The 12,671-nt window shown below is 42.7% G+C and overlaps 1 protein-coding gene across 2 annotated transcripts in view; it reads right to left on the bottom strand.

The window, feature by feature from the left end:
- Window positions 1-2,750: 2,750 nt before the first annotated feature.
- LOC311145747 (gamma-aminobutyric acid receptor subunit beta-1-like) overlaps window positions 2,751-12,671 on the bottom strand; it is a gene marked incomplete at both ends in the record, with an annotated part of 41,314 nt that continues 31,393 nt past the window's right edge. The window contains 5 exons of one of the 2 annotated variants that reach the window (XM_084182034.1): window positions 2,751-3,125; window positions 3,602-3,855; window positions 9,428-9,580; window positions 9,823-9,957; window positions 11,934-12,016. In XM_084182034.1, the coding sequence (XP_084038160.1) occupies window positions 2,751-3,125; window positions 3,602-3,855; window positions 9,428-9,580; window positions 9,823-9,957; window positions 11,934-12,016 (1,000 nt within the window). The remainder of the gene's footprint in view (window positions 3,126-3,601; window positions 3,856-9,427; window positions 9,581-9,822; window positions 9,958-11,933; window positions 12,017-12,671) is intronic. The other variant, XM_084182035.1, reaches the window with a different exon arrangement.

Below are 12,671 nucleotides of genomic sequence, written 5' to 3'. Positions count from 1 at the left end.
ATAGAGCACAAGAGAAAAAATTGTACAGTAATTTCACACAATAGAGTTCAGTACATTTCATTATCCCTTGGAAGCTTGAGGGAAGCCAGTTGTTAAGGCTTCCATTTCACTAAAGCCGTCCAAAGAAAACATGTGTCCCATCTGTTATGTGAGAGTCTTTGCTGAGTGGAAAGAAGATTTTATTTTTCACCAGACCATAGAATTCCATTCCACCTGAAAACAATGACAGTAACAGCAACAAAACCAAACTTGCAGGACATTTTCTGCATTGAATTCACAGATTGTCATCATAAATGCTGGAATGTCTGACTACTATCTACTTTGAGTATGTATTTAGAGCGTCATAAAAGTCAGTCTGTGTTGTTGACCGCAGTTTCATTTCTTAATCTTCTCTAAAAAAAGTACAAGTTTATTAGTTTTAAATTCTACACACTAGTTATAAGTTAAGTTAAACCCTGTGAAAATATTGAGATTCTTGTTAAAGGCACAATATTCAGCCATGAGGAGAGAGCACACTGCTACTTATTGTGTCATGTAGAAGCCTATCTGGTTTTGCTTTGTTTTGGTAAGCCCTGATAACACAAGCAGTTCAGATGTCTACTTGGAATCCACCCGCTATTATAATAATAAAGTAGTTACATCAAAGTAGTCACTGGCCATTTTGATAGCTAAGCAAAGCAATAGTCATGAGCAAAACCATTTTAGCCATGGAATTTTATTTTTTTAGATATGTTATTTTAGTTCCAAATGTGAGCAAAATGTCATCATCTGAGGACTGTAGACATGGACTGGCCAGATTTGGATGTGGAGTGGCCTGCCAAACACAGAGCACTGCAGGATGTTATCAGTGTGTCAATAAAAGTTAGAATCACATAGAATGCTACGTCGCAAGTTTAGGTTTTTTTCCCCATCATCCAAATTGTAAGGTTACAAAGGATGTAATACAAAGGAGTCCAACCTACGCTCATTTAATTTAAACCACATAGCCTACTTGTATAAGCTTACTAAATGCACCTATTGTGGCACTAATTGCTGCCCTTTAATGCTACCAAATTACACCTTTACAACTAGGCTATAGCTACGTATCCGATTTGTTTTGTTGAACTAATATAGTAGCCATTCTGGCACAGCTTTTTCTACAATAGCAATGAAACCAGCAATGAAACCAGCAATGAAACAAGTGGGAATTACAGGGAAGTGTTCAGGTTCATACAATTGATCATCAGTCTTGAGTATAATAACAGGGAAGTCAAGAAATCCATTGAAATCCAAATAACCCCCGACCATCGCTCCTGTTTTTTTTATGCACCAAAGCAACGAGGTCAATGGATTTTCATGGCAAATCTTATAGGTGTAGAAAACCTATTGTTATTCTATGCCAGTTTTTCTGATGCTGGAACAGTTTTCACAGGGGCCAAGGTGTTTATGAGTGGAATTTAGTATAATGTTAACGTTAGTATATCTACTGCAAGTGTTTGCCATTTAACAAATAACGTTTTGAATAGCTGAGCTGCACTATAGGCTAATATACGGTGTGCAAATATGCTATACAGTACTGTGTAATTGAAAAAATGTTGTATTGGCTGCACTTGGCTCAACCATCTACAGCATGTATTATCAGGGCTTGCATGTTTTGATGTGGTTTCGAAAGCGTGGTGACATCATAAGTCATTCTTTACCTGATTTCTTTTAAAGAAAATTACATTTTACATGCTCACAGACGCTGTGAGAATAGATACAAATTTGAACAAATTTCGTTTTTTGAGATTAGTCTATTTCCAATTCAGTTCTGTCCTGTACTTACGGTAAATGCAATGCTTGTTGTTCAAAAGCACACAGTAGAATGATTATAATACAGGTAGGCTCAACTATGGAGGCTTTGCTAAGCTTTTTATACAAAGGAAAGAAAACAGGCTTTGTTTTACAGTGCAAAAAGCAGGTAAGCGCACATGCACCTAGCATAAACCAACAAAATCATGTCACACATTAAGAACATGCAAGGTAGCATGTTCTTCAACTCGCTGAATACCGCCTTAGTCACAAGGTGGGGACTCAATGAGAACTGCCTTAATCATGGTATGGAGAGTTAATACTTCATTGAGGATGAACTTAGTCATAGCATGGAGTTAAACAAAATGAGGACTACCTTATTCACAGAGCTGGAGTTCAACCAAACAAGGACTTCCTAAACCACAGAATGAAGTTTAAACAAGCAAGGATTTACTTCAATCACAAGATAGGGTTTAACCAAGAGAAAATTGTCTTTGTTATTACCCATGGTTTTTGCACTGGGCTTTTTTTCTCTTTAGAAGCAAATAAAAGTTGTGTTACAGTTCGCATGCAGAGGGTGAGAGGAAATAAGGTGAGAACAGGATTTCCAATAAATAAAATTCCATTGCAGCCTATCAGTAACAATGAAGTCACCAAAGTCTATTTTTGGCATAAAGTTCAGACTTAGAAATGCAGGCTTCACCGAGTCTTTAATTCTGTACTAATTTTCACTATTTCTACTTTTTACGGATGAATACAGCAAAAAGGTGAGAGAATTTATTAAATTATATTTATATTTTTTATATATATATATTTATATAATATATTAAAATGTATTTACATTGAAAAGACATCCGCTTCGCCTCGCATTCCTCAAACAGAAGTCATATAAACAGGGGGCTGAACGCCCCTTTCTTTTACCCTCGCTGTACAAGAACCTAGCTAGCTAAACAAACCTCTAGTGAGAATAGCCACGCCCCCTAGTGGACATAGTACATCCAGTAGACCAGGTTGAAGAAGGTGAAGGCGATGGGGAAGATGACGCGGGACCACTTGTCTATGGCGTTGACGTCCGTCAGGTCGGGGATCTTGACTTTGAGCTGCGACGCCCTCCTCCTCAAACGACTCTTCTTGTGGCCGACGGGCCGGTCGAGGGCCGGTCGACCATACAGATCTCGGCTGGCCATGGGCTTGCGGTACTGTATGCTGGCGCTGTCATAGGAGAACATGGTGGCCCGCGGGTCATTGAGAGCCCCTATCATCTCGGCCCCGGTCATCCCGGCCATGCCACCCATCCCACCCATCTCGTTACGGATCTCTAGATTGGTCAGGAGGATGTTGCCGTGGGCGTCCACCTAGGGAGGGAGATGGCAACAGGAAGCGAGGTCACAATATATTACAGAACACAACAGACCATGAGCTTTGAGCATTTGAAGTTTGGAAAACATTTAAACTCATAACATTTTACATTTTAGTCATTTAGCAGACGCTCTTATCCAGAGCGACTTACAGTTAGTGCATACATATATATTATTTTTATTTTTCATACTGGCCCCCCGTGGGAATTGAACCCACAACCCTGGCGTTGCAAACGCCATGCTCTACCAACTGAGTTACATCCCTGCCGGCCATTCCCTCCCCTACCCTGGACGACGCTGGGCCAATTGTGTGCCGCCCCATGAGTCTCCCGGTCGCGGCCGGCTACGACAGAGCCTGGATTCGAACCAGGATCTCTAGTGGCACAGCCTTACACCACTGCGCCACTCGGGAGGTCGCCAATAATATGCCAGAGACTTTGAATACGACACGCGAGATTACCCCCAACCCCTACCTGCACTTTGTTACTCTCCAGACGGCTCTTGTTTTCGTTATTGGTTTTAGCTGCTTTCTCTGCCACCTTTTTCTGCAAGTGAGGCCCCCGACCGAAGAAGATGTAGTTGACAAACGCGTACTCCAGCAGGGCCAGGAAGACAAACACGAAGCAGCCCATCAGGTAGATGTCAATAGCCTTGACATAGGGGATTTTGGGTAAAGTCTCTCTCAAGTGGGTGTTGATGGTGGTCATGGTCAGCACAGTGGTTATACCTGGGGGAGGAAGGGAAAGGAAGGAAAGGCTCAGGGTCAGGGTTAGTTTACGGGTTCAGATGAGGGCACTTCAACTCCTATACAGCGTGTGCAGGCCTTTGTCTTTCAAGACACATGCCCTAAGTAATGGGAGACTTCTGGGTACCACCATATACAGTGCATTCTGAAAGTATTCAGACCCCTTGACTTTTTCCACATTTTGTTATGTTACAGCCTTATTCTAAAATGGATTCAATAGTTTTTTCCCCCTCATCCATCTACACACAATACCGCATAATGACAAAGCAAAGACAGTTTTATTTTTTGGGGAAATATCACATTTCCATTCAGACCCTTTACTCAGTACTTTGTTGAAGCATCTTTGCCAGCGATTACAGCCTTGACCCTTCTTGGGTATGATGCTACATGCTTAGCACACCTGTATTTGGGGAGTTTCTCCTATTCTTCTCTGCAGATCCTCTCAAGCTCTGTCAAGTTGGATGGGGAGCGTCTCTGCACAGATATTTTCAGGTCTCTCCAGAGATGTTCGATCGGGTTCAAGTCCGGGCTCTGGCTTGGCCACTCAAGGACATTGAGAGACTTGTCCCGAAGCCACTTCTGCATTGTCTTGGCTGTGTGCTTAGGGTCGTTGTCCTGTTGGAAGGTGAACCTTCGCCCCAGTCTGAAGCAGGTTTTCATCAAGGATCTCTCTTTACTTTGCTCGGTTCAGCTTTCCCTCGATCCTGACTAGTCTCCCAGTCCCTGCTGCTGAAAAACATCCCCACAGCATGATGCTGCCAACACCATGTTTCACCGTAGGGATGGTGCCAGGTTTCCTCCAGATGTGACGCTTGGCATTCAGGACAAAGAATTCAATCTTGGTTTCATCAGACCAGAGAATCTTGTTTCTCATGGTCTGAGAGTCTTTAGGTGCTTTTTGGCAAACTCCAAGTGTGCTGTCATGTGCCTTTTACTGAGGAGTGGCTTCCGCCTGGCCACTTTACCATTAGGCCTGATTGGTGGAGTGCTGCAGAGATGGTTGTCTTTCTGGAAGGTTCCCCCATCTACACAGAGGAACTCTAGAGCTCTGTCAGAGTGACCAGTGGGTTCTTGGTCACCTCCCTGACCAAGGCCCTTCTCCCCCGATTGCTCAGTTTGGCCGGGCGGCCAGCTCTAGGAAGAGTCTTGGTGGTTCCAAACTTATTTTATTTATGAATGATGGAGGCCACTGTGTCCTTGGGAACCTTCAATGCTGCAGAAATGTTTTGGTACCCTTCCCCAGATCTGTTCCTTGACACAATCCTGTCTCTGAGCTCTACGGACAATTCCTTCGACCTCATGGCTTGGTTTTTGCTCTGACATGCACTGTCAACTGTGGTACATTATATAGACAGGTGTGTGCCTTTCCAAATCATGTCCAATCAATTGAATTTACCACAGGTGGACTCCAATCAAGTTGTGGAAACATCTCAAGGATGATCAATGGAAAGAGGATGCACCTGAGCTTAATTTCGAGTCTCATAGGAAAGGGTCTGAATACTTATGTAAATAAGGTATATCTGTCCCCAAAAAATATTTTGAAAAATAATCAATTTTAGAATAAGGCTGTAACGTAACAAAATGTGGAAAAAGTAATGGGGTCTGAATACTTTCTGAATGCACTGTAAACAAGCATGGAGAAAGGATGTGGAAATGCCCTCTGCATGACTTGAAGATTCCCTCACACCAATAACGCAACCGAGTCCAAAGCTGCATTCTAAATGCATTGACTTCTGGATGGGGTACAAGGTCAGAATGCTAATAAACCACTCATATTATTGGCTCCGTATTAAACTAAGTTGTGGGAACAAGGGAAAAATTAGGAATTTCTTGGATCTGAAGGTGGTGCATACCAATATGTTACCTACGTTGACCTGATACATACCTTATTTACATTTACCTGTGAAAATGTCAGATGACTGTGGCCATCAGTGCCCGTCACATGCATGACACCTCTGAGCTCCAGGTGAAAACACTGGACAAGCATAGATCCAGAACATCAGAACAGTGTGATATTCTATTCTAGTGAGACAGTCCTCAGAAGAGCAATACACAGAGAGATAGTGCCTTAGTGTGAAGTTGTCACTCAGCCACAACGCTACATTCGCTGTGACACAGAGACTCTTGAGAGCCTGAGTTGACAAGAACAAGCTGACCTAACTCAACATGGCTCAGCACACCGGCAATCCAATCACTCATACACTTCACCTCATATCAGTCAACTGCTCACTTCATACAAAAAGATGGATGCAAAATGGTGCCCTGCATTAGCTAATTGTACTGGGATCACAAGATTCAAGATCACTGTTCGTTTGGGATTTTTTTTTGTCTATACGTACAATGTTTGGTCTACACGAAACTGTTACATTAAAATAACATATGAATTTCATGTCATTATCAGTATATAAGTAGTTTTATATACCAAAGTCTTCCAAACCTATGTACACCAATGTAGGCTACATGTATGAACTGTATAAAATGATGTACAGTATATTACTCACTTAGGTGTGAGACTCATAAAGGAAGAGAGACGCTCCTATAATACTCAGCCATGCATAATCAGTTCCACATTAGACACAGTGCCGTGAAAAAGTATTTTCCCCCTTTCTGATTTTCTCTATTTTTGATGAAGGGAACCTGAGTTTACGAATAACAAAAAAATAGTTATACTTATTTTATTTATTTAATTAACGAAGTTATGCAACACCCAATTCCCCTGTGTGTAATTGTCCCCTAACACTCAATAACTGGTTGTGCCACCTTTAGCTGCAATGACTGCAACCAAATGCTTTCTGTAGTGGTTGATCAGTCTCTCACAACGCTGTGGAGGAATTTTGGCCCACTCTTGCATACAGAACTGCTTTAACTTAGCGACATTTGTGGGTTTTCAAGCATGAACTGCTCGTTTCAAGTCCTGCCACAACATCTCAATTGGGATTAGGTCTGGATTTTGAATAGGCCATTCCAAAACTTCACATTTGTTGCTTTTGAACCATTTTCATGTAGACTTGATTGTGTGTTTTGGATCATTGTCTTGCTGCATGACCCAGCTGCGCTTCAGCTTCAGATCACAGACGGACGGCCTGACATTCTCCTGTAGAATTCTCTGATACAGAGCAGAATTAATGGTTCCTTCTATTAAGGCATTTCGTCCAGGTCCTGAGGCAGCAAAGCATCCCCAAACTATCACACTACCACACCATGCTTGACCGTTGGTATAAGGTTTTTACTGTGGAATTCAGTGTTTGGTTTTTGCCAGACATAATGGGACCCATCTCGCCCAAGAAATTGACTGACGTTTGCCAAAAAGCACCTGGAAGCACCTGAATGATCATCAAGACTCTTGGAAAAAATGTATATGGACAGAATCAAAATTATAACTTTTTGGACAACATGGGTCCCATTATGCCTGGCGAAAACCAAACACTGCATTCCACAGTAAGAACCTTATACCAACCGTCAAGTATGGTGGCGGTAGTGTGATAGTTTGGGTTCATGCTTGAAAACCCACAAATGTCACTGAGTTAAAGCAGTTCTGCATGGAAGAGTGGGCCAGAATTCCTCCACAGCGACGTGAGAGTCTGATCAACAACTACAGGAAGCGTTTGGTTGGAGTCATTGCAAGTAAAGGTGGCAAAGACATTGAGTGTTGCATAACTTTGTTTATGACATAAGTATGTAATTGTTGTGTTATTTGTTCACTCAGGTTCCGTTTATCTAATATTAGGTTTTGGTTGAAGGTCTGATAACAGTCAGTATCAAAAATATGCAAAAGTAGAGAAAATTAGAAAGGGGGCAAATACTTTTTCACAGCACTGTACTTAGTAGACAAGATTCTACATTTTTGCACATATATCCATACATTTTTATATCCGTCTGGAGTTGAGTTTGCGTCATTGGCTAAAGCACACCCCCAAGCGTGCCATCATCTTGATAACAGTAAGCCTGCCAGACTGCACACTATAAACAGTAGGCATTCAAGCTGACAGAAGAGTGTGAAATACTTGGAAAATGTGACCACATTTCAGGCATTTGACCATTCATTTGACCATTCATTTGACCATTCATTTGACCATTCAAAGCACATGCAGTATCTGTGTATGCCGTATGTGTTTTCTTTAAACCCAGTAGCCTGTGAAAGTGGATGCGTCCCAATCAGCAAAATCTAAACAAAACTGGAGCCACAATGTTTGTAAGCAGGAACAAGGACCGGAAGCAGCGTTATGGTATTTAGCCAAAGAATATAGGAGCAGCAGTAGCTCTAGCTAGCTTAATAACTGTGGCATTAAATATTTACACTTTTACAGTTAGTTAGTTAGCAACCGTTTCTTCGCTAGCTACGGTAACGCTCCCTCATAATGCCTCCCAAATTGTTGTTTACTGATTCTCTATTTCTCTGCTTGTTCCAGAGAAGGTCTGATGAGTTTGCTTTTGTACATTTCAGCTCTCACCTTAAACTCAGGTTATATCCCTGATGCACACCAGTGAGTCAGTAGCTAGTCAGGGGTGTTTTTTTGTAAGGGTACAAACTGCCTCTGGGGTAGGACAACCATGAAAGTGAGGACACAAGGACACACTGCTGAGGGCTGTTTGTGTGCACACTCGGGGATGACTGAGAATTTCAGGATTAATCTCTGACCTCCATGTTGTGGGTGTAAGGAAACCCATATTCCCATGGGTCGGTGGATGGGGTAAAATAATCCCTGTGCTTTGGAGGATGAATAGGTAGCCCCAACTGTGCCTTTGGGGCTGTGTGTGTTATTCTATCTTCAGACTGTGTCCGTGCGCATGGATGCATACCGCCTAGGGGGCAGTGTGTAAGTAGAAGTTCTGCCTAGGGGGTGGTGTGTAAGTGTACACTGCCTATGGGGGCTGTGTGTGTATAAGTATACACTATGCTACCTAGGGTGCTTTGTGTAAGGGTACACTCTGCCGAGAGGGATGTGTGTAAGTATACACTCTACCTAAGGGGTTATGTGCATGTGTGCAATCTACCTAAGGGGGTAGTGTGCAAGTATACACTGCCGTGGGGACTGTGCGTTGAGAGACACACTATGCTCTGCTGTGTATAAGGGTGCATTCTGCCTGCCTGGGAGGCAGACCAACACATGCCTACACCTGGTAACCCAAAGCTACTAAAGACATATTCAGCCGTGATTCTTTATTGAACCCCCGCCATGGACAACCCATAGAATAAACCAAAGACAATGACCTAAACCCCCCACATGGACAACCCATAGAATAACCCAAAGACAACGACCTAAACCACCCCTACATGGACAACCCATAGAATAACCCAAAGGCACCGACCTAAACCCTCAACATGGACAACCCATAGAATAAACCAAAGACACTAACCTAAAGCCCCCCACATGGACAAACCATAGAATAACCCAAAGACACTAACCTAAAGCCGCCCACATGGACAACCCATAGAATAACCCAAAGACACTAACCTAAAGCCCCCCACATGGACAACCCATAGAATAACCCAAAGACACTAACCTAAAGCCCCCCACATGGACAACCCATAGAATAACCCAAAGACACCGACCTAAAGCGACTCTGGCCGCAGACGCGTCATAGTTGATCCAGAAGGAGACCCAGGATAGGATGGTGATCAGGGTGGAGGGCATGTAGGTCTGTAGGATGAAGTAGCCAATGTTCCTCTTCAGCTTAAAACTCAGAGAGAGCCTCGGGTAGGAGCCTGGGAGACCAAACACAGTTTTCACGTCGGAGTAGGATGAAGTTTCCCCCTAGATGCTGAACTAAGGTCAGTTTAGCATTTAGGGGTAAGATTATCCTCTTTGTGCCTGAGAGAACTTCTACCCGGTGCTTATGTGGCAGTTACAGTCTGCCACATTCTCTAATGTTAGACACTCTTAAGTGGAACATCAGAAACTTTAATTAATAATATACTATTGTAAGGGTTAGTAATCAGATTGTTACCTGTAGCAAACACTGCTTTTGTGGATTGGATGTGGTAGTCTATAATAGAGAATTGGGGAAGTTCGATGTTCTCCACCCCAGTCACTGAATTATCACCTTTCCAGTAGAACTCGATGTCATCAGTGGTGTACCCATCTGTGAGAGGGAGAGACTGTTACATCATCTAAAATGGACAGACAGAAGGCTACCTACCGTATGTCACGGGCGGTGTACCCACCTGAGAATCTGACAGAATGGAACGCCATTCAACATGGACAGGCAGAAAGCTGCTGTGTCATTGAGAGTATACTTGTCTGAAGCGGTGGGTCAAGTCTTTTTCTAACACGTTTCTTTGTCTGGTATTAGATGGAACAGGAATGAAACAAGTCAGTTATTGGCCTTTCAGTAATTAGGCAAACTTAATTGGACTGGGTTGGCTTTTTCTCCCCTCAGACTCCTTCGCTTATCTAAAGGGAACCGCAGGATTTCAGGGAATTAGCTGCTTCTCCTTACTGCCTGTACTCAATCAGTGTTTTGTCTTTCTTTCCCATTCCCCATTTAATGTATGTGTGAGAGGGTCTTGGGTTATCAGATCACCCCAGAAGCCATAAGAGTATAGGAGAATAATGTGTAAAGAAATGTGTAGACCAATATGGAGATTGTTTTTTTTAATGAGACTGCGAAGAATAGAACAGCAGAACTGGATGTTTTCCCATGTATCTGTGTCCACAGCTAGAAACTGTACCAGATTGTCCACAGCTAGAAACTGTACCAGATTGTCCACAGCTAGAAACTGGACCAGATTGTCCACAGCTAGAAACTGGACCAGATTGTCCACAGCTAGAAACTGGACCAGATTGTCCACAGCTAGAAACTGGACCAGGCTGTCCACAGCTAGAAACTGGACCAGATTGTCCACAGCTAGAAACTGGACCAGATTGTCCACAGCTAGAAACTGGACCAGGCTGTCCACAGCTAGAAACTGGACCAGATTGTCCACAGCTAGAAACTGGACCAGATTGTCCACAGCTAGAAACTGGACCAGATTGTCCACAGCTAGAAACTGGACCAGGCTGTCCACAGCTAGAAACTGGACCAGATTGTCCACAGCTAGAAACTGCAAAGTGCAAAGGTTGGACCTGATATTTCCATTAGGGTATAAAATGAAAAAAATTACAAAAAGTGAAATTAAGATAAGAACTTACATTTTAAGGCCTGGCCACATCAGTGCTAGCAGTGTTGGTGCATCAAAGAGTAGTAACCTTACAGTCTTGATTGTTGCTAAAAATTATTATTACGCTAGCTAATTGTATGTCATAATTAAGACAGATGACATGATAGAGGGTTTGAGTAAGGTCTTGCCAAAAGTATTAAATACATCAACCCAGTCAATCCATGAATCCAGCAGCTCCACAAGGCGTTATAGTGATTTCCAGAACCTTGTCAAAATACCCAAAGCCAAGCGTCCACGTCTGTGCAGATTGAGTTAACTATGCACCATCTATTATTTAAATGAAGCACTCCGGCCAAGTTTGATTTAACAAGAAATGCCAGTTTGCATTAGTTGGCGTAAAGTGCTGCAGTTTTCTTCCTGCTTAATGTACGTTATGTCCTCGATGGGGAGATATTTTGCTACGGTTTGGAAGAGAGTAATCACCTTACCTGAGGCACATAGGCCTGTGTAACAGAATAATGTGTGAAAATGAATGGACTGAGAGAAAGTCATCATGAGATGTGTAGATTAACTAAAACAGAGAAAGAATGTTATAATTGTAAAATGTAGCTAGGGCCAGTTTCATTGACCCAGATTATGCCTATTCCTGGACTAAAAAGCATGCTCAATAGGAAATCACCATTGAAAGTGCCTTTTACTACATGAATAGGCTCAATCTGGGTCTGGGAAACTGGCCCTAGCTACATGTCCCTTTAGGGTTTATTCAATAGCACCCATAGAGTCACATAGACCTCAGATCTGTGTGTAGGGACAAGCTTTCGTAAACATGCCCAGTAGTGATAAACGGCACAAATGAAGCTGAGAAGTCTCTACAGTGATGTCACACACACACACACACACACACACACACACACACACACACACACACACACACACACACACACACAGTGTCACTCACAGCTCTCGATCTCCAGGGTGCAGTTCTGCTCGTCCAGAGGGTATCTACGCAAGTCCATCATGCAAGCTGCCGTAGTGGTGATCCTGAGAGGGGAGGGGGGGGGTAAAGAGAGAGAGAGAGAGGGGGTGGGGGATGGTAGACATTCTATAATGTTCTTGTATCTAGCGCAGACATTTAAAATATACCCCCATACCCCATAGGACTAATGTCTCACTAACCCTTACCATGATGTATGTCCTTACAAGTGCAGAGCATACAGTATAAAATCTGTGTGAACACACATACTGTATATCATATACAAAGAGTACAGTATGGCCAGGAACACTTAAAATGTAGTTTTTTGGGGTGTGTGTTACATTTCATAACATTTTATATAAACACTTCCAGGTGCACAGTGAAAAAGGTTGACCTAATAACAGAGAGAAATGAAAAACGCATCCTTCTCACACATATTGACTCAGGAAGCACACACAGTACATACTCAGAGTTCTATTGCACAAATCCCTCCATGGTTTCACTGGAAATTGAACTCTCCGTTTCTCACCCATAATTGCCTTCATACTGCTTAAGTCATGACTGTGCCCTCCCTCTTTGAAATGCTCCATGTTCCATCTTAATTAGCACTCTGATTAATTAAGAATTAACACCCAAAAAATCCCGGCAATCGGTGGACTTTAAAATCCGTGACTTCTTCGCTTTGAGGTCTCATTTGAAGGAGCACACTTCAATTTGACGATT

The sequence above is a fragment of the Coregonus lavaretus genome, assembly GCF_964263955.1.
Source record: "Coregonus lavaretus genome assembly, chromosome: 18".
Lineage (NCBI taxonomy): Eukaryota > Metazoa > Chordata > Actinopteri > Salmoniformes > Salmonidae > Coregonus > Coregonus lavaretus.
Note: the sequence above shows the minus strand (reverse complement) of the source record. Positions and strands in the feature narration are given on the sequence as shown.